This window comes from Mobula birostris, chromosome 16 (assembly GCF_030028105.1).
Source record: "Mobula birostris isolate sMobBir1 chromosome 16, sMobBir1.hap1, whole genome shotgun sequence".
Taxonomy (NCBI): domain Eukaryota; kingdom Metazoa; phylum Chordata; class Chondrichthyes; order Myliobatiformes; family Myliobatidae; genus Mobula; species Mobula birostris.
The window spans coordinates 13,564,862-13,590,265 of record NC_092385.1 but is presented as its reverse complement, the minus strand read 5'-3'; the positions used below and the strand labels follow the sequence as shown (position 1 = coordinate 13,590,265).

At 38.7% G+C, this 25,404-nt stretch overlaps 1 protein-coding gene across 1 annotated transcript in view; it reads right to left on the bottom strand.

The window, feature by feature from the left end:
- LOC140210986 (uncharacterized) overlaps window positions 1-25,404 on the bottom strand; it is a 157,697-nt gene that overhangs the window by 62,075 nt on the left and 70,218 nt on the right. The window contains exons 8-9 of the mRNA XM_072280316.1: window positions 23,546-23,614; window positions 17,043-17,186 (exon numbers count right to left, since the gene is read on the bottom strand). Coding sequence (XP_072136417.1) covers window positions 17,043-17,186; window positions 23,546-23,614 — 213 coding nt within the window. The remainder of the gene's footprint in view (window positions 1-17,042; window positions 17,187-23,545; window positions 23,615-25,404) is intronic.

Here is a 25,404-nt window from a genome sequence, read left to right as displayed (position 1 = left end):
AGGAGAGTGAGAGAAAGAATGTGTGTATAAAAATAAGTAACAGATGGGGTACGAGGGGGAGGTGGGGCATTAGCGGAAGTTAGAGAAGTCGATGTTCATGTCATCAGGTTGGAGGCTACCCAGACGGGATATAAGGTGTTGTTCCTCCAACCTGAGTGTGGCTTCATCTTTACAGTAGAGGTACAGTCGACGTTTCGAGCTGAGACCCTTCATCATGGCAAAACGTCGACTGTACCTCTTCCTATAGATGCTGCCTGGCCTGCTGCGTTCACCAGAAATTTTTATGTGTGTTGCTTGAAATTCCAGCATCTGCAGATGTCCTCGTGTTTGCATTGTCTTTTGAAGCTGTCCTTGAAGCTGGAGAGGTTAGTGCTCATGATGGTGCTGGGTGAGTTTGCAACTTTCTGTAGCTTTTTCCAATCCTGTGCAGTGGCCTCTCCATACCAGGCAGTGATGCAATCAGTTAGAATGCTCTCCACGGTATATCTGTAGAAATTTGCGAGAGACTTTGGTGACATACCAAGTCTCCACAAACACCGAATGAAATATAGCTGCTTCTTGCCTTCTTTGTAATTGTTGGGCCCAGGATAGATCTTGAGATGTTGATGTCCAGGAACTTGAAACTGCTTACCCTTTCCACTGCAGATCCCTCGATGAGGATTGGTGTCCACAACTAATTCCTTGATCCTACTGATGTTGAGTTCAAGGTTGGTGTTGTGAAACCACTCAACCAGCTGATCTATCTCATTCCCGTATGCCTTATCACCATTGAATATTCTGCCAAAAATATTTGTGCCATCAGCAAAGATATAGATGGTGTTTGAGTTGTGCCCAGCCACACAGACATAGCTGTAGAGACAGTAGAGCAGTGGGTGAAGCATGCACCAGCGCTGATTGTTAGTGAAGAGATTTTATTTCCAATCTGCACTGACTGTGGTCTTCTGCTGAGAAATTCAGTTGCGGTGGGGGGGGGGGTAGAGGGGCCCAGGTTTTTGGAGCTTGTTAATTAGTACTACTGAGGGTATGATGGTGTTGAACTGTAGTCTACAAAAAGCAGCCTGATGCAGGTACTGGTATTGTCCAGGTGATCTGAGTGGACAGCCAGTGAGATCGTATCCACTATAGACCTATAGTAGCAATAGGCAAGTTACTGTGGGACCAGTTCCTTGCTCGGGCAGGAGCATGATCATCCTCTCAAAGCACTTCATCACAGTAGATGTGAGGACAACTGGGTGATAGTCATTGAGACAGCTCACCCTTCTTGGGCACTGGTGTATTTGTCGCCCTTTTGAAGCAGGTGGGAACCTCCGACCACAGCAGTGAGAGATTGAAGATGTTCTTGAACACCCCTGCCAGTAGATTGCCATAGGTTTTCAGTGCCCTGCCAGGTGCACCATCAGAGCCTGATGCCTTGCAAAGGTTTACTGTCATGGAAGATGTTCTGACATTGGCCTCCGAGACAGAGGTGACAGTGTTACCAAATGCTTCAGCAATTTGCACAAGTTTTCTTCTCCCTTTCAGAGTGTACATAAAAGGCATTGAGCTCATCTGGGAGTGAAGCATCACAGCCATTCATGACGCTAGGTCTTGCCTTGCAGGAAGTAATGGCCTGCAAACCCTGCCTGATCTAACCCGCATCCAATTCTAACCTCAATCAGAATCATTTTCTCACACTTAAAATAGTCTTTTGTGGGTCGTACTCAGACTTCCTGTATAGCTCTGGATCACTGGTCTTGTGTGCCACAGATCTAGCACTCAGCAGACTACGAACCTCCTGGCTCATTCACAGTTTTTGGTTTGGGTATGCCTGGTATGATCCCGAAAGCACACATTCATCCCCACAAGTCTTGATGAAGTTAATGTCAACTGTGGCATATTCATTCAGATTCAAAGATGAATCCCTGAATATTTTCCAGTCAACTGACTCAAAGCAGTTCTGTAAGTGTTCCCTAGTCACCCCTGACCACAGTGCTGCAGTCCTTAGTCGCTGCCTACATGTCGGAATAAAAGAAAACCCAGATGATTGGCCTTTCCAAAGTGCATGTGTGGGATAGCATGGTAAGCGTTCTTGATGGTGGTGTAACCATCAGCCCTCTAAGATAGTACATATTTGGTCTCCAAATTTGGCAGTTTTGGTCTCCAAATTTTTGGAAGGACATTCTTGCTATTGAGGGAGTGCAGCATAGGTTCACAAGGTTAATTCCCGGGATGGTGGAACTGTCATATGTTGAAAGATTGGAGCGACTGGGCTTGTATACATTGGAATTTAGAAGGATGAGAGGCGATCTGATTGAAACATATAAGATTATTAAGGGATTGGACACGCTGGAAGCAGGAAGCATGTTCCCGCTGATGGGTGAGTCCAGAACCAGAGGACACAGTTTAAGAATAAAGGGTAGGCCATTTAGAACAGAGTTGACGAAAGACTTTTTCACCCAGAGAGTGGTGGATATGTAGAATGCTCTGCCCCAGAAGGCAGTGGAAGCCAAGTCCCTGGATGCTTTCAAGAAAGAGATGGATAGAGCTCTTAAAGATAGCGGAATCAAAGTTTATGGGGATAAGGGAGGAACTGGATGCTAATGGTGGATGATCAGCCATGATCACAGTGAATGGCGGTGCTGGCTCGAAGGGCCAAATGGCCTACTCCTGCACCTATTGTCTATTGTCTATATTTGGCCACAGAAGTTTGATAATGGAGGTGGATGTTTGGTCTAGTACCAAAGATGCAGCTGAAATAGTTTTCCTGTGGATACTAAGTTTGTCAACTGTTCTCGTAACTTCAACAATCCAGCAGGTGGTAAGTTTTGAGTAAAAAGAAAAAAGCACCAATCAAATTCATTCCTATTCCCCAGTAACTATAATTTTGATATATTCAGTGGGTTAAGTTATGATGATCCTGTTTGATAGAGAGGTTCAGTGATAATTATGTATTTGAAGCCTTATAGATTATTTGAAATTCACTGTGTCATCTCCATTACCTCGGCACTTAAATGGCATGCATGTTATTTACCTCATTTCAATCAGATCTGGATGTTGAACTTGTCAACCCAGAGATTGGTACACTGCTTAATTACCTGAGCAGTTTTGAAATTGTAATCAATTAGCCAAACATCTGATGTTATAATAGAGGGAAGAATATGCAGAATCACAGATTAGAAGCTGAAGATCATTGGACCATGAGCACGTGCAGCAATAGGTTGGGTTATAAATGCTGGCCTTTGACACCAAACCCATTGTAATTTAAATCAAATGAAACTCCAGCTGCATCTGGATTTTTCCTTTCACCCCTTCAGAGCCAAACACTTCAGAGGATGGGAGATGAACAGGTGTTGAGATACATTAAAAATGTTTATCTAACAATATCTACAAATTAATATTCAGAATCTGCCAGATTACAAGAATCATAAAATATATTCAGAATAATGCAAAAGTAAATTTGATCATTTCATTTTTCCTGGAATGAATAAAATGACCTCATAAATTTAATTTAGCTTTAACATAGGGAATCAATGTTACTGCCACTCCACTAAACTCGATATGATAAACAACCTTATGGGAAGGAAAACAGAGGATTATCTAGAAATATTTGTACAGTGCCTTGAAAATGTATTCAGCCCCAACTCTTTGCTTACATGAATATTACAAACTGGGATTTGATCAATTAACTGATAATTTTTTATTTGTGAATCACATGTCCCTTTTTCCACAGTAGAGACCAAAAAAAGGGAAAATAGTAAATCATGAAAAACTAAAAATTCAAAACCTGAAATGTCAGCAGTTCAAAACTATTCATTCCTCTTTGCTCAGTACTTAGTTGAGCCATCTCTGGCAGCTATTACACCCAGTAATCTTTTTGGATAAGGCTCTATGAGATTTGCACAATGTGATGGAGCAAGAAAAGGCAGGTTGTGCCTTACAAGCCTGATTGAATTTTTTGAGGATGTGATTAAACATATTAATGAAGGTAGAGCAGTAGATGTAGTGTATATGGATTTCAACAATGCATTTGATAAGGTACCCCATGCAAGGCTTATTGAGAAAGTAAGGAGGCATGGGATCCAAGCGGACTTTGCTTTGTGGATCCAGAATTGGCTTCACAATATGACTGTCATATTCTGCATGGAGGTCAGCGAGCAGTGGTGTGCTTCAGGGATCTGTTCTGGGACCCCTTCTCTTCATGAATTTTATAAATGACCTGGATGAGGAAGTGGAGGGATGGATTAGTAAATCTGCTGATGACACAAAGGTTGGGGGTGTTGTGTATAGTGTGGAGGGCTGTCAGAGGTTATAGTGGGACATCGATAGGATGCAAAACTGGGCTGAGAAGTGGTAGATGGAGTTCAACCCAGTTAAGTGTGAAGTGGTTCATTTTGGTAGGTCAAATATTAATGGTAGGACTCTTGACAGTGTGGAGGATTAGAGGGATCTTGGGGTCCGAGTCCATAAGACACTCAAAGCTGCTGTGCAGGTTGACTCTGTGGTTAAGAAGGCATATGGTGCTGTGGCCTTCATCAACCATGGGATTGAGTTCAAGAGCAGAGAAGTAATATTACAGCTATATAGAATCCTAGTCAGACCCCACCTGGAGTACTGTGCTCAGTTCTGTTCACCTCACTACAGGAAGGATGTGGAAACTATAGAAAGGCGCAGAGGAGATTTACAAGGATGTTGCCTGGATTGGGGAGCATGACTTACGAGAATAGGTTGAGGGAACTTGGCCTTTTCTCCTTGGAACGATGAAGGCTGAGAGGTGACCTGATAGAGGTGTATAAGATGATGAGATATCGTGTGGATAGTCAGAGGCTTTTTCCCAGGGCTGAAATGGCCATCACGAGAGAGCACAGTTTTAAGGTGCTTGGAAGTAGGTACAGAGTAGAGGTCTGGGGTAAGATTTTTTTAAAAAGGCAGAGAGTGGTGAGTGCGTGGAATGGGCTGCTGGCGACAGTGGTGAAGGCAGATACGATAGGGTCTTTTAAGAGACTCCTGGATAGGTACATGGAGCTTAAAAAATAGAGGGCTATGGGTAACCCTTGGTAATTTCTAACTATGTAAGTAATTTCTAAACATGTAAGTACATGTTTGGCACAGCATTGTGGGCCAAAGGGCCTGTATTGCGCTGTAGTTTTTCTATGTTCCTATATAAGATTTCTCCATTCCTCCTTACACAATTGCTCAAGCTGTGCCGGGTTATTTGGGGAGTGGTGGTGGTCAGCAATGTTGAAATCTTGCTCGAGATTTCTGATCGGATTAAGGGCTCTGACTGGGCCACTTAAGGACATCAATTTTCTTCATTTGAAGCCACTCCATGGTTGCTCTGGCAGTGTGCTTTGGGCCGTTGTCCTGCTGAAAGACGAACTTCCTCCCTATCTTAAGCTTCCTGGCAGAAGCTAGCAGGTTTTTAATTCATCTGTAAAAAGCTGCATTCATCTTCCCATCGATCCTGAACAGATTTTTCAGTCCCTGCTGCTGAAAAACATCCCCATACCTTCACCATACTTTACAGTAGGATAGATGTTACCTGGCTAATGCGCAGTATTAGATTAATGCCACATATACCACTAAGAAAAGGACAAGTCTTCAGGTGCAGACATTTCAAAGCATTATCACTTAGAAGATACCGTAAAGATGTGGATGAAAATCTTGTGGTTGGAGGACTTCCAGGTCATTGAGGGAATGGCGGCGTAAGGAAAAGGTCTCTCGGCCAAAAAGAAGGTAAACCGCCCCAAAATCAAATTTAGACGAATACTTAACATTGTATAACTATATTAATAAAAGGGGCAAGGATGATGTCTAAGAACAAGATTAAAAAGTCCGCTCCGAAGGCTGATAAACATAAAGAGATGCAGCAAGGCGACGGGCCTAGCTCCCCCACGGCAAGCCAAGATGGAGATAATGAGCAGGAATCGGTGACTCTGTCTTTGATTCTTGGAGAGATTCGCGAGTACCGACAAGATAACAACAAACAGCTGGAGGATATTAAAGGAGAAATAGTAAAAACTAACTCGAGGATAGATGAAGCCGAAGCGAGGATTGTTGGAGTTGAAGAGAAGCTACAAAATGCAGAGGAAGTGATAGCAGAAATGCTAAAGCTGCAAGACCAGCTCCAGTGGAAGTTAATAGACCAAGAAAGCCGCTCAAGAAGGGAAAATGTGAGGATCTACGAAGTTCCCGAAGGAACTGAAGGTAAACCCGGATTAATGATTCCCTTCGTGGAGAAGCTACTTAGAGAGAACCTTGATATACCGGCCGCAAAAGACCTACAGATAGAAAGGGCTCACCGCGCGTTGGCACCACAGCCTCCGGCAGACGTCCAGCCCAGATCGATTCTGGTCAGATTTCTCAGTTACAGAACGAAGGAAGAGGTGCTTAAACGGGCATGGCAAAAGAAAGGTTTCATGTGGAGCAACTGTAAAATCAGTTTAGACCACGATTACGCACCGGGGATCCTTGCCAGATGGAAGGAATATGCAGAAACACGGAGGGTCCTGAAGGAAAACAACATCAGATTTCAGACCCTGTATCCAGCTCGGTTGAAAGTCTTTTACGACGAAGGGACAAAAACTTACGCTACGGTGGAGGAGGCAACGTTGGACCTGGCGGACTGGGGACTACCTATTAAAGTTATCACCCAACCGGAGTCGCTACTGGAGAGGATTCAGCAGAAGTCGAGGCAGTTAGTGGGGCGAGGACGCTCCACACGAACCAGAGTGTCAAACTACAAGGAAAAGCTGCAAATATTCAGACGCGAATGTACTGAGATTACAGACTAATTAAGAGAAATGACTGAAAAGAGTAAATCGGACTTAAAGGTAAAATGAAAGCTGGTATCTGAAAATAAACTAGACGGAATAACTTGAATGATAGCAATATGGTCGAGACATAAATAGGAGAAAATTCTCTATGATTATTCAAACACAGGGTGAAGATAGAGGTTATCCCTCTGAACTGAGGCGGGTCGGTGCTCAGGCCTCACTGTGGGAAGTTGGGAAAAATTTTCAAATGTTATACGTTCAAAAATGTCTAGGGTGTGATTATATATTTTGGTTCACTGTTGAGAAGGGATTGCTTACTGTTTGGTTAGAAAAGGAGAGGTTTTTTTTACTAGAGAAAAATGCAAATTGAATTGGTAAAAATAGAGACTTCCGGTAGAGCTCATGGAGTGAAGTCGTGTTCTTGACTCGCTCCATTACCTCTGAGTTTTTCTTCTTATGATCAGCTATATTTTAATTAACCATTAAGGCATCGACTTTTACAATATTTTGAAATAAATTGGGCTCTTTGATAATCGGATGCTTTTAAGGTCTGCTATGTCTAAGAATGGAAAAAACGGGAAGGACGGCAAACCTCTGGTTAGACCGAAAGGTACTGATTTTCCTCCGACTGAACCACCGGTGACTTTGAAAGCTATATCGGATCTAATTCAAAGGGAAATTTCAACCTCTATTACGGAGCTGATTCGTGCAGAAATTTCAATTAATTTCCAGAAAATTGCCGATTCAATTGATAAGATACAAACATCTATTACGGAACATCAGCCGGCTATATCTGATCTTCAAAAATCCACGCAACAGAATGAACTTAAGATGGAGAAAATCTAAGAAACAATTAATGTAATGAAGAAGAAACCTGACTTTCTGACCTTTAAAAACTCTGACTTAGAATCCAGAATGCGACGGCAGAACCTTTGAATGATTGGGGTGCGTGAAGCTGTGGAATCTGATAACCCTATGAAGTATTTTTCTCAACTTTTAAAAGATGCATTTCCTACTGCATTTCCTGACCAACCACCGTTATTGGATCGTGTTCACAGAGTTCCATCATACTCGTCTAAGTCAGATAAACCTCGACATGTTATATTACGTTTTCATTACTTTCAAGACAAGGAGAAACTGTTTCATTTCGTTCGATTTAAAGGTTACATTGATATTTTGGATCTTAAGTTCCGATTTGTGGAGAATTTCAGCAAACCAATTCGGGATCAGCGGGTTCGCTACAGATCTGTGATGTCAGAACTCTACAAGATGGATTTAAAACCAGCGCTGCTTTACCCAGCACGTCTAAGGATTCGTACGTTGGATGGAGCCCTCCGTTTTTTTGAATCTCCATCGGATGCCCAGAGTTACCTGGATCAATTTTCACCTTCAACATCTTAATTGTAATTTTTAACTATCTCCGTTTGATCGGAGGCTGTGAATTTGTCGGCCTTAATTTTTTTTTGCCTTATATGGGCAGAAAAGTTTATTTTTGATTAATTAATATGGTTGCTAAACTTCCTTTCTATCTGCGTCATTCCTTTCTTTTTTCCAGGGGATTCTGGGTGGTTATTACCCCAGCGTCATTTTACGTATTTCCTTTGAGGCCTTAAATTTTGTAGTTTTAAAATTTTTTTTTGTAGGTTTTCATAACTAGTTTATGTTAATAATTTCATTTCTCTTTTTGTTTATTCATAGGGTCTGGGGTTTGTTGCGGTTTTTTTTATACTTTCTGGCTTTTTATCTGTTATATTAAGTGTTTGTTTTAATTGATTTACTTTTTTATTCTTTTACTGTTTTATAACTAGCTGATCTTTTTTATATTTACACTTTTTTTTAGTGAGCGTCTATCGGAAGTCATGGGGGTTGTTTTAGTGCTTGCTTCTTTCTGGCTGGTCTGTGTTAGATTTAGCCTTGGGGTCATGGGGTGGGGGGTGGTGGGAGGGGCTTCACGTTTTAGTTTTTTTCTTCTTGGGCTATGTACACTATTGAAGTATTGGTTGCGTTCTCCTTCCCGGTATCTCTTATTTGTTCTGTTCCCTTTCCAGGTTCGTGGGTCGAGCCTATCGTCAATCCTCCTTGTTGCGGGTTGACTTTAGGGTTTATGGGGTCTATTATTAATTTTGTCTTCTGGAATACTAATGGTCTTAACCATCCTATTAAAAGGAAAAAAGTTTTTAAAGTGTCCCGGAGACTTAAAGCACAAAATTTTATTTTTACAAAAGACCCATGTGCAGAGGGAGGACAGACTACGTTTTTTTAAATTCTGGAAGAGACAACAGTTTCATTCGAACTCTAACGCTAAGATTCGAGGCGTCTCTATTTTTATAGACTCCTCAGTTACTTTTATACAACATGATATTATCTCTGATCTGAATGGTAGATTTCTACTAGTTAGTGGTCTACTATTCAATAAAAAGGTAGTTTTGGTTAATGTTTATGCTCCTAATATGGACTGTTCAGAATTTTATAAATCATTATTCAATCAGTTCCCGAATTTGAATGAGTTTTCATTGATCTGGGGCGGAGATCTTAATACCTGTTTATCTCCAGCTTTGGACTGTTCGGCTCCTCTACAGAGTTTACCTAATAAATCTGCAACTTTGATTAATTCATTCCTCTCTGATTCTGAGTCGACGGACATTTGGCGTTTCTTGCATCCTCAGGAAAAAGACTTTTCTTTTTTTTCCACATGTTCACCATTCCTATTCAAGAATTGATTATTTCTTTATTGACTCTCGTCTTATTTCTTCAGTGATTAAATGCGATTATGACTCTATAACCATTTCGGATCATGCTCCACTTAAGCTTTCTATTAAAATTCAGGCCAATACACAAAATAATAGACAATGGCGCTTTAATTCGTTGTTGCTTCAGGACTTGGACTTTGTTAACTTTATGAATGAACAGATTGATCTTTTTTTTACAATCAACTATACAGAGGATATTTCTGTGAACATTCTCTGGGATACTTTTAAAGCTTATACTTGTGGTCAGATTATCTCGTATTCCGCTGCTTTGAGGAAGAAGCTGAAGCAGGAGGAGTTGGTAATTGTGGACAAGATTAAGGAAATTGATAAGAAATATGTTACAGCTCCCTCTGAGGAGTTATATAAACAAAGAATTGAACTTCAAATGGAACACAGTTTATTACTTTCGTCCTCGATTGTAAACCAATTAAAGAAAACAAGAAGTGAATTTTATGTACACAGTGACAAAATTGGCAAACTGTTTGCTAACCAATTGAAGTCTAGTTATGCTAAATCTCAAATTAATCAGATTCATAATCAAAATGACCGACTGATACTTGATCATGCGGGGATTAATCAAACCTTCTTTGATTTTTATTCTTCCTTATATCAATCAGAGTCTTCTCGAGACTAAATATATGAGTGATTTTTTTAGATAACCTAGACTTCCCTGAGATTTCACAGGATATGTCTTCTATGCTAGATACTCCCATTACCACTGATGAGATTAAGAATGTTATTTCCTCTATGAACTTGGGGAAAGCTCCTGGCCCTGATGGGTTTACCGTAGAATTTTATAAATGTTTTGCACCTTCATTAATCCCATGGTTCTGTCGGGTTTTCGAGGCTTCATTAAAACTTGGTAAACTTCCCGAATCTTTCAATAGAGCGTCAATCTCTCTAATATTAAAGGAGGATAAAGATCCTGCTCAATGTGCATCTTATAGACCAATATCTTTATTAAATGTTGATTCTAAAATTTTTTCTAAGTTATTAGCAAACAGAGTAGAAAAAGTACTTCCTTTTACTATTTCGGAAGACCAAACGGGTTTTATTAAAGGTCGTTACTCTTTTTATAACATTTGCACACTGTTAAATATTGTTTATACCCCCTCACAAAATGTTCCTGAGTGTGTTATCTCTTTAGATGCCGAGAAAGCTTTTGATAGAGTGGAATGGCCTTACTTATTTAAAGTGCTTGAAATGTTTAATTTTAGCTCGAAATTTATATCCTGGATCAAACTGTTATATCATTCTCCTGTGGCCTCGGTCCATACTAACTCTCTAAGCTCACCTTTTTTCCCTCTTTTTCGAGGTACTCGACAAGGTTGTCCTCTTAGTCCTTTATTATTTGATATTGCATTAGAACCTCTTGCAATTGCCATTCGAGAATCTCCAAACATTACTGGGATAACTCGGGGCTTAAAGTCCCATAAAATATCACTGTATGCTGATGATTTACTATTATATATTTCTAATCCTCAAAAATCCATCCTTGCTGTTTTAGAGTTATTAGCACAACTTCGTCTCTTTTCAGGGTATAAATTAAATCTTAGTAAGAGTGAACTTTTCCCGATTAATAAACAACTTCCCTTATATCATAACTTTCCGTTTAAATTGATTAATAATTATTTTTCATATCTTGGGATTAAAATTACTTGTAAATACAAAGATTTATTTAAGATTAACTTTTTACCCTTAATTGACCATATTATTCAACTTTCATCTAAATGGTTTCCTTTATATTTAACTTTGATTGGTCGTATTAATGCAGTTAAGATGTTTTTTCTGCCAAAATTTCTATATATATTTCAGGCATTACCGATTTTTGTTCCAAAATCTTTTTTTGATAAAGTTGACTCAAAAATTTCTTCATTTATTTGGCAAAATAAAAACCCGAGACTGGGTAAAATACATTTACAGAAAGCTAAGAGAGATGGAGGTTTAGCATTACCTAACTTTAGATTCTATTATTGGGCAATTAATATTCGACATATGAAATTTTGGTTACTTGACCAGGATATACTATCCATTCCTAAATGGGTAGCATTGGAATTACAATCTGTTCAGGGCTATACACTTGGCTCTATTTTAGATTCCTCTCTTCCTTTTGATTTGAAATGCCTGAAACAGGTATCTAACCCGATAGTTAAATATACCTTATGTATTTGGTTTCAATTCAGAAAATTTTTTGATCTTAACCAATTTGGGCTAGCGATTCCTATTTTAGGTAACATATTTTTTCCTCCCTCTTTTACGGATCGTGCTTTTCAAATTTGGAAGACTAAGGGTATTTCACCGTTTTTGGATTTATTTTTAGATGGTTCCCTTATGTCTTTTGAACAATTATCTAATAAATATAATTTATCAAGAATACATTTTTTTAGATATCTACAAGTTAGAAATTTCCTAAGTACTATACTTTCTTCTTTTCCAATGCTTCCTCCTACATACATTTTAGATATTATAATTAACCTTAATCCATGTCAGAAAGGTGCATCGGCTATGATTTATAATATTATTATGAAACTTAGGAAAGCTCCATTAGATAAGATTAAGGTAGATCGGGAACAGGAATTGGGGTCTATTATTTCCGTGGATGACTGGGGGCAGATTTTACAATTAGTCAATACTTCCTCTATCTGTGCTAAACATTCCCTAATTCAATTTAAAGTTGTTCATAGAGCACATATGTCCAAAGATAAATTAGCTCGCTTTTACTGTCATATTAATCCTTTTTGTGATAGATGTCCGGGGCAGATAGCCTCTTTAACTCGTATGTTTTGGTCTTGTCCTACTCTGGAAACATTTTGGAGAGACATTTTTAATATTATTTCAAGGGTATTGAATATAGATATATATATATATATATATATATATATATATATATATATATATATATAAAAAATTAATATACTATTATGTTACCTTAGTATGTTATGTTTAAATTACATTGTTTGTATCACTTTTTTTCTGTATTAATATCTCCTGTAATTTTATTATATTCTAACAGTGTATTAGTGCCTATATGGCTTACCTTTTTGTATACTTATTCAATAAAAAGATTTAAAAAGAAAGAAAGAATTGGTAAAAATAATTTCCTATAATGTTAATGGGGTTTTGAATCCAATTAAAAGAAATAAGATTATGTCTAAATTGAAAAAAGAGAGGGCACAAATAGCTTTCCTCCAGGAAACACATATGAGCCAATCTGAACATGGAAAATTAAAAAGAATGGGCTTTAAGCATGTATTTTATTCATCATATAAATTGAGCCACAAAAGAGGGGTAGCTACTTTAATATCAAGTACTCTTAATTATGAACATATTTCAGAGACTAAAGACAAAGATGGAAGATTTGTAAAAATTACAGGAAGAATAGAAGGTACAGAAATAACATTGCTGAATGTTTATGCTCCTCCAGGTTGTGAATGGTCATTTTATAGACACATTTTTGAGCTAATGGTCAGTTCTCAAGGGGTAGTAATTTGTGGAGGGGATTTTAATATTAGATTAAATCCTACATTAGGTTCTTCAAGAATAGTTACTCAGAATAAACCTCTGACTCGGAAAATGAATTTATTGATGGAGGAGTTGGGAATTATAGATGTGTGGAGGGAATTACACCCCACTAGTAAAGATTATACACATTACTCTTTCCCTCATTCAGCCTATTCAAGAATAGACTATTTCTTTATCTTTAATACAGATAGACTCAGGATAAAAAACTGTAATATCGCAACAATTGATCTGTCAGATCATAGCTCAGTCTCTATAACTCTAATCCTGGAAAGGAAAATGAGGAAAACACTATGGAGGTTAAACTCATATATACTCAATAACCCAAAAGTAATGGAGAGATTAAGGGGAGAAATCAAAGAATATCTAGACCTTAATGACACGGGAGAAACATCACCAGTGATCTTATGGGATACATTGAAAGCTGTACTGAGAGGGAAAATTATTTCCATTACCACTCAAATGAAAAAAATCAATACACAAAAATTAGCAGATCTTCAAGGAAAATTAAAAGCAACTTCAAGTTGTAGATAGCAACAAAAGTAATTCAAATTTAAAACAGGAAATTAGGAAATTGCAAAGTGAAATTGACGATATTTATACGTTGGAAACTCAAAGAAATTTTCTTTCCCTGAGACAAAAGAATTATGAAGTAGGAGGTAAATTAGCTAGATTATTAGCATATAAATTACGAAAACAACAAGCAGACAATGCAATTCATAAAATAAAGAATCCAAAGACAAAGCTTGTGGAGAGTACAATAGGGAAAATTCAAGAGAGTTTTGAAACACATTATCGAGAGCTGTACTCCCAACTCCAGGCCTCCAATGAGCCCTGTATAGACAGTTTATTGAATTCTTTAGATCTACCTAAACTTACAGATTTACAAAATGAAAGTCTATTAGAACCAGTAACTGCCAAAGAACTGAATGTGGCCATCTCTAGGTTAAAGGCTGGAAAGTCCCCCGGTTCAGATGGGTTTACCTCAGAGTGGTACAAATCCCTGAAGTCACAGTTAGCCCCATTACTACTTAACACATTTAATTGGATCTTGCAGAGAAGAGAAACTCCACCTTCCTGGAGAGAAGCGATTATTTCAGTTATTCCTAAAGAGGGTAAAGATAAACTAGAATGGGGCAATTATCGGCCAATTAGTGTTCTTAATTTAGATTACAAACTATTTACATCTATATTAGCACGCAGATTGGAAAAGCTTTTACCTGGCCTAATCCATTTAGACCAGACTGGATTTATTCAACAAAGACAAACACAGGACAACATAAGGAGAATTCTACACATATTAGAATAGGTTAATAAGAACGAGACAGAGACAATGGTAGTAGGATTAGACGCTGAGAAAGCTTTTGATTCAGTTAGTTGGGCATTCCTATACAGAGTGTTAGGAAGATTCGGCTTTCAAGAAAAGTTTATTAAAGTAATTCAGACTCTATATGACAGCCCTACAGCTTGTATTAAGATAAATGGGGACCTCTCTGACTCCTTTATTTTAGAGAGAGGCAGTAGACAGGGATGCCCAATTTCTCCTCTCCTTTTCGTGCTATATATTGAACCGCTTGCCCAACTAATAAGACAAAGCGAAATCGTAAGAGGTATCAAGGTGGCAGGGATTGAACAGAAAGTGGCATTATTCACAGATGATGTTTTAGTGAACCAGAAAAATCATTTATAGGATTGTTTACGCTGTTGGATGACTTTGGGAAAATATCAGGTTATAAAATAAATGTAAAGAAAATGCAGGTTATGTCTCTAAATTATACACCATCCAAAAAATTGCAGGATACATATGATCTTAAGTGGGAAGCTAAATCATTAAAATATTTAGGAATAATCCTGCCGAAGGATCTTTCAACGCTGTCACAGGTAAATTATGGGCCATTAATCTCAGAGATAAAAGCAGATATGCATAGAAGGAATCTTATCCCCTTTTTAAGTTTAAATTCAAGGACAAATACTATAAAAATGAATATTCTTCCTCGGTTACTGTATCTTTTCCGTACTTTACCTGTGGAGGTGGATGATAATCAATTCAAGGAATGGGACAAATGGATTTCCCGCTTCATTTGGCAAGGAAAGAAACCTAGAACTCGATATAACACCTTACAGTTAGGGAAGGAAGGAGGAGGTATGGTTCTTCCTTGCCTGAGAAATTATTTTTATGCCTCACAGATAACCCCTCTGTTATATTGGTGTAATAGGGAATATAAGGCTAGATGGAAGGAAATAGAATTTGGATTGGTTGACAGTTTTCCTCTACAGGCCTCAATAGCTGACAAAGGATTGATGGCCCAATTAGAAAAATTTAAAAACAGTTGAATAAATCTTACATTAAAAGTATGGCAGAAGGTGGTTAATTCATGTGGAATTAATAACATGTTAAAACTCTTCAGATGGTGTGCATATGATACCGAATTCCTTCCCAACAGAGGAGATAAAAGATTTGAACTATGGATAAAGAAAGGTCTTACAACCTACCTCTCATTTATACATAAAAGAGTATTACAAAGTTTCCAAATCCTGCAGGACAAACATGGCCTAGAACACAAAGACTTTTTTAGGTACCTTCAAGTACGGAATTATGTTAACCAGAGTTGCAGATATACAGACCTATCAACAGTAGAATTAGAATTTTTCAAGATTCTTAATTCGGCTTGCGGTTCAATGCCTAGTAAATCAGTTTCTCGATTATATAATGCACTCTCCCATGCTAAAAATGTAAACACATTGTATATTAAAGAGAAGTGGGAGAAAGAAGCGGGGTTGGTACTTTCAGAGGAGGCTTGGGGGAAAATATGCAGCTTTCAGTGGTCTTCGACTAATTCTTTGACTTGGAGAGAACACTGTTGGAAAAATATTATAAGATACTTCAAGACCCCATATCAGAAAAAATATAAAGATAGAAACGTGACGTGTTGGAGAAGGTGCGGCTCCAAGGAAGCAAATCATTTCCATATTTTCTGGGATTGTCCTAAATTAAGTCTATATTGGGAAGGTATTCATAGAACATTAGTTAAGGTATCTAGGACCCAGATACCTCTGAACTTTGAGACGCTCTATTTGGAGCATGTATTGTTTCTTGAACAGAAGGAAGATATAAAGTTGCTGCAGGCCCTTTTAGCGGCAAGTAAGAAATCAATCACTAGAAAGTGGCTAAATCCAAAACCACCTACATTAGAAGATTGGCACGAAATTATCTTGGAAATATTTAAAATGGAAAAGTCGACTTACTCCCTGAGAATTCAAAAAGAAAAATTTTATCAAATCTGGAATAAATGGATTGAATATATAACCCCAATGCGAGCAGACTTCAGATGACTCTCCTAATGATTTATACTGCTATTCTCATCAACACAGTAACATTGCCAACGTAAGCACCCCTAGTCTAAATGTTTACTGTTTTTGTTCTTTTTGGAAAATAGAGAATTAATACAAATAAAGGAAAAGATTTGGGTAAGGGATAAAAAATGATAAAATTAAGTAAATAAGTACATAGGGATTGGATAATTATGTTTGGGGGCAGGAGCAAGTATGAACAAGTTAGGATATAAACGCCTACAATGGTTGTTACATAGGCTTACATACAACATTTTGGACCAGAAGAAATGTTCCAGAAGGGATATATGGAAACTATTACTAATCCACTATTATTACTATTTTTCTTAAGAATTAATACCGTTATTTAGCCTAATAGATTAGAATTTCCACTGTACATAATTATCTAAGTGTCTAATTTCTTTTTATATCATCTCAATGTGTACTTAAGAATGTATAAATAATTATAGTTTTATACATATAAAAAAATGGAAAAGGTTATACATGTGAAAAAAGTACATGATACTTGTGAATTCCTTATCCAAATAAATATAAAATTAAAAAAAAAAGAAAATCTTGTGGTTGGACGAGATTAAAGTGGAACTTTTTGGCCTCAACGCTAAATGAGCCTTAATTCTGAGTGTTCTTTAATGCATCTTGTAATGAAAGTAACAAGTAAAATAAAGATTACCTTCGCAGCATGTGATGTTGAAGCATGTTCCGGCGACTGAGAAGAAAAGTTTGGCTCCTTTACCACACAATTAACAGGCAGAGAGTGATTTTTAAATTTTTCCTCACAATCTGTAACATCAAAATTAGTCTTCCATACCATAACCTGAAAAATGTATTGAATAAGATATGTATCAGCATAACACAGTAATGATCCATTGTCTCAAATAGGAACATTACTTGATTTATGATCTTTTTTTAAAAAAAGTAAAAATGTATCAACTTTACTAAAATGAATGCAGTAGCCTTTTAATAATTCATGGATACAAAATTCAACTTACCTGATTTGCTACACCTTTCACAATTTTGTGAAAATGTTGAAGTATTCTACGGTTGATCATTTACTGCTAGTGTGGTCATTGGTATAATGCAGGAATGCAGGAAACAGTGGCAATCAAATTATAAACAACAAAGAACAAAAATAAATATCTTTCATGAAACATTTTACAGTAGTATTAGTTGAGGGTTAACTTTTGGTGAAACAGGGACACCTCTTTTTCCCATATTAGGGAGAGAGAGAGCCTGTGGTATGTTGAATACCAGGTGAACGAGTAGTCTCTGGGGTACTGCAAGTCTGTGTCTTTATTGATGCTTTGCTGCACGCTTGAGTGTTCGATGGTGGGCTCCGATGCTTTTTTGCTGGTGGGGGAGGTGGGTCGTTGCTTTGCTGCTGCTTGTATATGGGGGAGTTGGGGGGGCTTTGGGGTTCTAACATTTAACTGTCATTCATTCTTTGGTACACTCCTCTGTTTTCATGTAGTTTGCGAAGAAAAAGAATTTCAGGATGTATGTTGTATACATTTCTCTGACATTAACGTACATATTGAATACCTGAGAACTTCCCTCCTATTTGAAGATTGTCTTGTTTATTTCAAACCTTCAGCAACAAAGGCCAAAAGGATTTAAGTTAAATTAACAATTTATCTAAAGGTCAGCATCCCTAGCTACATAGTTGATACTAAGTACTTCACTGATCAGCAGTCTAGACTTTGTGCTTAAATTCTAAAGTGGAATTGAACGTGCAGCCTTTAAACACGGGCTGTAGAACTATCACTGAACTCAAGGCTGATCACTGTTACATTGGGTCAGGAGGTTTGCTACAAACTTTCCTCAGCAGTGGAAAATAAAGTGCTCTTTTAAAGCTTGAAATTGTTTTTGCTAAATATTGCTATTGACAATACTATCAATACCTGGAAGGACAGCCAACATACTCGAAATTAGTACTTAAGAACAAGGCAGTGGGTACACATTTTTCTGAAAGGGCAGACCAGAAAAGGCATACAATGTTCATAGGACAGGTTTCACCATCAAGAATGAATTAGAGTGGCATGTCTTTCTTAGTTCTTTCATGTATATCTAAATCCACACCTAGAAAGTTATGGATAAGGCCAATTCTAATCTGGGGCAACACACATGAAGTGTTGGAAGAACTCAGCAGGTCAGGAATAAGTAGTCAAAATTTCAGGCTGAGACCTTTTCCGAGGACCCTGGTGTCCTGTTGAAGAGACTTGACCCAAAACTGTTCCTGAACTTGGTGGTGTGGGGCCCAAGGCAGACATCCCACCCTGCAAAAACTCATTTCAGGGAGGTAGCACCATCAATTTGTGGGAGACTCCCGGAACTTCTGGGAGAGGTGGGATGTCTGCAACAGAATAGCTCCTTAGCAGCTATCCAGCTAGTTTAAATAACGTTAGCTATGCTAATGAATGAATGACACCTGTTAAACTCACCTCAACATGTCTTCTACAGTCCATGGCCAATAGAAAAGTCACTGTTGCAAACAGTGCAGTGAGCAACACTCATTATTTTTGACCCCTATTAGGCAGGGGTACACTTTAGTGTAGTCTGGGGCGACGTACGTTTTATATTTTCTTTTTTTGGAACACTGTCACTTTGACTTTTTTTGGAACTCTCTCGCTCTTGCTTTCGCACTCTCTCTCTCTCTCTCTCTCGTGGTCGCTCTCACTCGCGCTCACTGTCTCGCGCTTGCTTTCTCGCTCTTGCTCTCACTCTCTCACTCTTGTGCTCTCCCTCTCTCGTGGTCGCTCTCACTCGCGCTTGCTTTCTTGCTCTTGCGCTCGCTCTCTCACTCTTTCTCACACGTTCTCTCAGGCTCGCTCTCAAAAAAATCAATTTCCAGGACATCGTATATAATTTGCGGGCATCAGGGAGCCACTATCAATATGCGGGAGACTCCCGGAACTTCCGGGAGAGCTGGGATGTCTGCCAAGGCCTCTGTACCTCCAGCCAAAATGTAGTAGTGAGAAGAATTCACTGCCTGTTTGGTAGGACTCCTTGATGATGGATGCTGTTTTCTTGTGGCAGTGCTCTATGTGGAGAGGATTTTGCCTGTGATGAACCGAGCAGTTTCCACCTCTTTAAATAGTCTTTTCCTTTCCTGGGTATTGGTGTTTCCATACTAGGCCACTGTGCAACTATAATAGTTTGTCAAAGCTTTTGGTGACATGCTGAATCTACACAAGCTTCTAAGAAAACAGAGGTTGTGCCTTCTTTATGATGGCATTTACATGCATGTCCCAGTGCAGGTTCTCTGATATCTTAACACCAAGGAATGTAAAGCTATTGACCCTCTCTACCTCTGAACCCCTAGTGTGAACTGGCTCATGGGCTTCCAGCTCCTTCTCTTGTAGTCAATAATCAGTTCTTTGGTCTTGCTGATGTTGAGTGAGAGGATGTTGTTGTAACACCATTCAATCAGATTTTCAATCTCCCTCCAATATGCCTGTTTGTCATCACCTTTGTTTCAGCCAACAACAGTCGTCATCAGCAAAGTTAAGTATGGTATTGGAGCTATGATAGGTATAAAGTTGAGTAAATCAAGGGAGTAAGCACATAGCCCTGTGTTCCGTCAAATGAGACAACAGTTTTCTGGACCAAGAGGTACGTCGTGCTTCAGAATCCAGGCTATGTCATATTATCAGTTCATTCTGAATTACTAAATGCCCCCTCTTCCTACATCTAGCGTTTAATGCACCTCAGGTCAGTATTAAACTTGTGTCTTCCCTTGATATCAGTCCAATCTTCACGGCTATTAAGTGGCACTTGGCATGAAATCAATGCTTCTATTTGTCTTACTAAAAGAAAACAAACACTACCTCTTCAACCAGACTAATATCCCTAACAGAGGCTCTAATTACATTCAACCAGCTCTAACAAGCAGATTACAGACCTCCATGACCAATACCAGCTGCTGAAACAGATACTCTGCTCCAGGATCCATCACAACAAGAGACTTAGAACATAGAACATTACAGCACAGTACAGACCCTTTGACCCACGATTTCTGCAAAGACAGAGGAAAAAGTTTCAGGGATTTTCGCAAAATCCCAGTGAAGAAAATGCAATGTCCTCATCAATTTGTGCCCACTTAAAATGGAGAATGTGCACAGGGCAAGGCACTGAGTACCTCAATTCCGTTTGACAGAAGCATACAAAAGATGAATGAAAATGACACAGGACAACCCATCCATTCTCCCAGTCAAGCAGTTGCTTCTCCATCTGTGGAATAGTCTGAAGTCTACACACAGCATTTCTCAACTCACAGCCCGCAGAATTTAAGTGGAAGTGAGTCACACTGAATTGTGAGACAGCAGCTGTGTGTAAATTGGCTACCATTTTATAAAATAACACAGATCACACTTGCAACTGTAAGTGGTAATCATTAATCCCATTTTATTTTTAATCTTTGTTAGAATGTGTGTCACTTCCAAAGCCAGCACTTACTGCTTATCCTTAATTGCCCTCAAGAGGGAATGTAGAGCCACCTTCTTGAGCCATTTTATTCAGTGTGAGGAATGAGTTCATTCAATGCTGCTAGATAATGGGTTCTAGGATATTAGATAGTGACAATAAATGGTAGTAAATGTTCATTTCAGAATAATCATGGATCAAAACTTGCAGCTGATTGCTTCCCCAAATCCTTATAAATCTAATAATTGGGAATGGATTGGGAAAGGATTATCAAAGAAATCTTGGAAAGTTGCTCTGGTACATTTTTCAGCCAGTTCGTCAGAGATAGGAAGAGTAACTACCCAGGGTTTTAAACAGGGCTTCAATCAACTGAGCTGCTTTGCTTAGTATGGCATTGAGTATCAGCAAGAACATTGATGGCCCACACTATCAAGAGAACTGCCTGTTGAGAGCCAAGAAACCAAGGAGACCTTATCAATGACTCAGGAGTCAGCAATGCCGAAAGCAGTACTGCAAAGAATTCCTTAAACAAGATTCACTCTCTGACATGGTCCCTGTTGGAGTTCTCATTGACTAAGCTGCCAGAAGTAATGTGAATGTCCAAAAAAGGGGAAAAAAATCAGAAACAAGAACCTGCATTTCAGAAAGTGTTCTCATTTTGCTGAAGCCTTGTAATATATGAGTCAGAGAATGTTAAAAATCCACAATAACTACCGTTAAAATAAAGTTTGCCTTTCTCAGTAAGGCTTTATCATTTTAAGCTGCAGCATAATGGATACTGCATTCAAATATTAGACTAAAAATTCTTGAATGAAGAGATTTTTTAGTTCTATGTCAGCCTTCTTAACTTTAATACCACTGCTTGTTCATACTGGCCAGTAGGTTTGTAGTAAAATCAAGTCAGTCACTCCTTGGAAAAGCTGGAAATGTAGCTATAGCTGAATGAAAATTATAAATAACTCATTTTAAGAGCCATGATTATACTGAACAAATAAAAATGCTGTTTGTCAAGTCAGATATTCCCCTGCACATTTCCAAAATCAACACAATGTATTGCACCAAAATCCCCTATACCTCCCTATTTACCAGTTGTTTCAAAATGATATAAACATCTCCATGAGAAAAAAATGTGGCGATCCTATAAGCTCAGCTCAAATCTACTATACCAAATCTAATCAAGAAAATATTATTCCTGTGTTTTCCTATCATAGGAAGCTTGCACGCTTCAGTGAAAATTTCTCATTTACCTAAATTCAAGAGCATACAACCCCAGTCTGTTACACTTTGCATGGGACAAATCAACAACACATCGTCACACCCCACGTACTTCCTTATGCAGAGATGTAAGCGCAATATTCTCAGCACTGTTTCATCAGAAACCTATGTCATTTACAAAGATATCTTCAGTCTTCTACTTGAAAAGGCTAACACTTGTCTTCCTAACTGCTTGCTTTATACATGTCAACTTTCAGTGTTACTTCCATCTTCTCTGTGACTTTGCTCTTTTTCCCTATCCTAATGATGGGTCTTCAGTCTGAGACATTAACACTGTTTCTTGCTGCCTGACCTTCTGAAGGCTTCCAGCATTGTCAGCTGATATTTCAACTTTATAGCATGTAGAGTTTTGCTTTCGATTTTCATTTCCAAGCTTTAATTCCTGGGCCGACAAAGGGAAAATACTGACAAGCATGACATTGTTATTCAGCACAAATCTGTCCTTCAAAGCAGAGAGAGAGAAGAGTAGAACAGATGGCAGCAACATGATATTAGTGTTGAATTCAAAGCTTACCACCACAAAAGGGTGGTGGGGTACAGATACGTCACTACCAAAGAGGGTGTAAGGTGCTCCTTCCCTCCGTTAGCTTGCGGGTCATGCTTGGGCAAGGTGTAGCACCTCCTTAGCCCTCCGATCAAGGTCACATGAAGCGATGGGAGCAGGTGGTGGATGGTCGTATGAGCAGCCAGTGCATATCACAGGACCTGTTCATGTGACCACTGACGCCAGGCAGACAGTCTCTGAAGAGTACTGATAATGGATGGGGTTACCCTTCTTGCAAAAAAAAACTTCCCAGAAGGCAGCAATGGCAAATCACTTCTGTAGAGAAATTTTCCAAGAGCAATCATGTTCGTGAGACCATGATTGCCTATCATATGACACGGCACATAATGAACAAGATGACCACCATATAAGTAGTTCTTGTATTCAGCTAGATGTACATGTTACGTTAAAGACATTGGAAGAATTACACTTAAATAATGGCCAAGTCTATGAATAGCATGGCTAGTAACTACCTCTCAGCTCTACCAAACCATGTTCAATCATGACTTCCACTATTATCTATGCGAATTATGCATTTTTCTCCCTCTGACTGTGAGTTTCATCCAAGTGCTCCTGTTTCTTGCAGTATCCAAAATACATGCAAGTTGCTAAGTTAAATAGCCAATGCAAACTGTACCTAGTGTGTTGGTACGCGGTAGAAATGAAGTCAGATTTAGGAGTCTGTGATAAGAGTGAAATCAGATTAATCTAAATGGCACTCAGTGGTCAACATGAACACGTATGACTAAAGCACCTGCTTCCCTGCTACACAAGTTCATAACTCAAAATAACAATATACCAAAAATGAAAAAAACATCACTTTTACAAGATAATTTTTGCAATATTCTATTAATAAAACACAATGTACGAGGAAATCATAAGTAAATTTAAAATGTAGCTTTTGTGATTGTGCTATAGCAAAGAGGAATGCTCACCTGTTCATCTGAACCACCCGAAGCAAAGAAGTCCCCAGCATTGGAAAAAACAACACAAGTAGCTGGACCCTTAAGACAATAAGGAATTGTACATTATTTCCAGTCCACACGTCCACACTTCATTCAGGTATCTTTTCAAGTGACAGAGCAAACCAAGATACAGTGCCTTGAAAAAGAATTCACCCCCCACAAATATATTCACATCTTACTGTCTCATTTTCTAAATTTAAAATACAATGAGGTAGGATTTTTTTGAGCTAATTTACACCCGCCACTATCTGTACGGAGGTTACACGTTCTCCCCGTGACCGAATGGGTTTCCACTGGGTGCTCCAGTTTCAAAGTGCAAAGACATACCAGTTGGTGGGTTAACTGGTCATTTTAAACTGTCCCGTGATTACGTGAGGGTTAAACCGGGGATGCTGGGCAGCGTGACTCGAAGGGCTGGAAGGGCCTACTCCATGCTGTACCTCAATAAACAAAAAAAAACATTGTGCATCATGTCAAATCAACAGAAAAATTCCAAAACCTGCTAACAATTTACTAAAAATTAGAAACCAAAATTGTAAGGATGAAAAAAATATTTATCTCCTTTGTAATTATTAGTCTAACTTTCTCAGGTACAATACTGCATATTAACAGCTTACCCAATTTATTGATACAGAAAATTGGAGGATTTTATATTCTATTAATTCATAAGAAAATATACCCCCGCTCTCTGTAAGGTCCAACAGTATGGTAGATTTTGAATAGACCAAACAAAAATGAAAACAAAATATCATTCAAGTCAGGGAAATGATAAGAGAGAAGCACAAATCCAGGGAAGGGTATAGGACTGTACCAAAGGCACTGAACATACCTTGGAGCTCAGTGCAGTCCATTGTGAAACCACAGCCATGCTGCCTACGTCAGAGCACCCCTCTGAACTTAGTCACCAGAGAAAAATGTCACTTGTAAGAGAGGCTACTGTGACACCAACAGTCATTCTGAGTGAGCTGCAGAAGCCAGTGGCTGCAACTAGAGCTGAGGTTCATGGCTCCACAAGGCATTGCACAAAAAGAGTATTTATGGAAGTGTGGCAATGAAGAAGCCATGGCAAAAACAAAAGCATGTCCTTGCCTGTAAAGGCTTTGCGAAGTGTCAGTTACAAGATACTGTAAAGGGGGAGAAGGTCCTGTGATCGGATGAGACTACAGTAGGACTTTCTGGCCTCAACACTAAGTGGTACGTGTGGCATAATCTAATACTGCTCATCAGCCAGGCAACATCACCACTACTGTAAATAGTGGAGGTAGCATCATGTTAAACACATGTTTTTCAGAAGCAGGGAATGGAAATCTGCTCAGGATTGATGGGAAGATTAACGCTACTAAATACAGAGAGACTCTGAATAAAAACCTCTTAGACTCTGCCGGAAAGTTTAAACTTAGAAGAAACCACAACCCAAAGCACACTGCCAGAGCAACCATGGAGTGGCTTCAAATGAAGAAAACTGATGTCCTTTAGTGGTTCAGTCAGAGTCCTGACCTTAACCCAATCGAACAACTCTGACAAGACCTCAAGATTGCTGACCACTGCTGCTCTCCAACTAATCAGCACGGCTTGAGGGATTTTGCAAGGACGAATGGGCAAACCTTGCTCCATCACATTGTGCAAGTTAACAGAGACTTACCCAACAAGACTACTGGCTATAATAGCTGAGAGAGGTGGTTCAACTAAGTACTGAACAAAGGGGGAATGAATATTTTTTGAACTGCTGATATATTATTTTTTGAATTTTTAGTTTTTCATGCTTTACAATTTTCATTGTTTTTTGAGCTCTGCTGTGGAAAAAAAAAGGATCATGTGATTCCGAAATA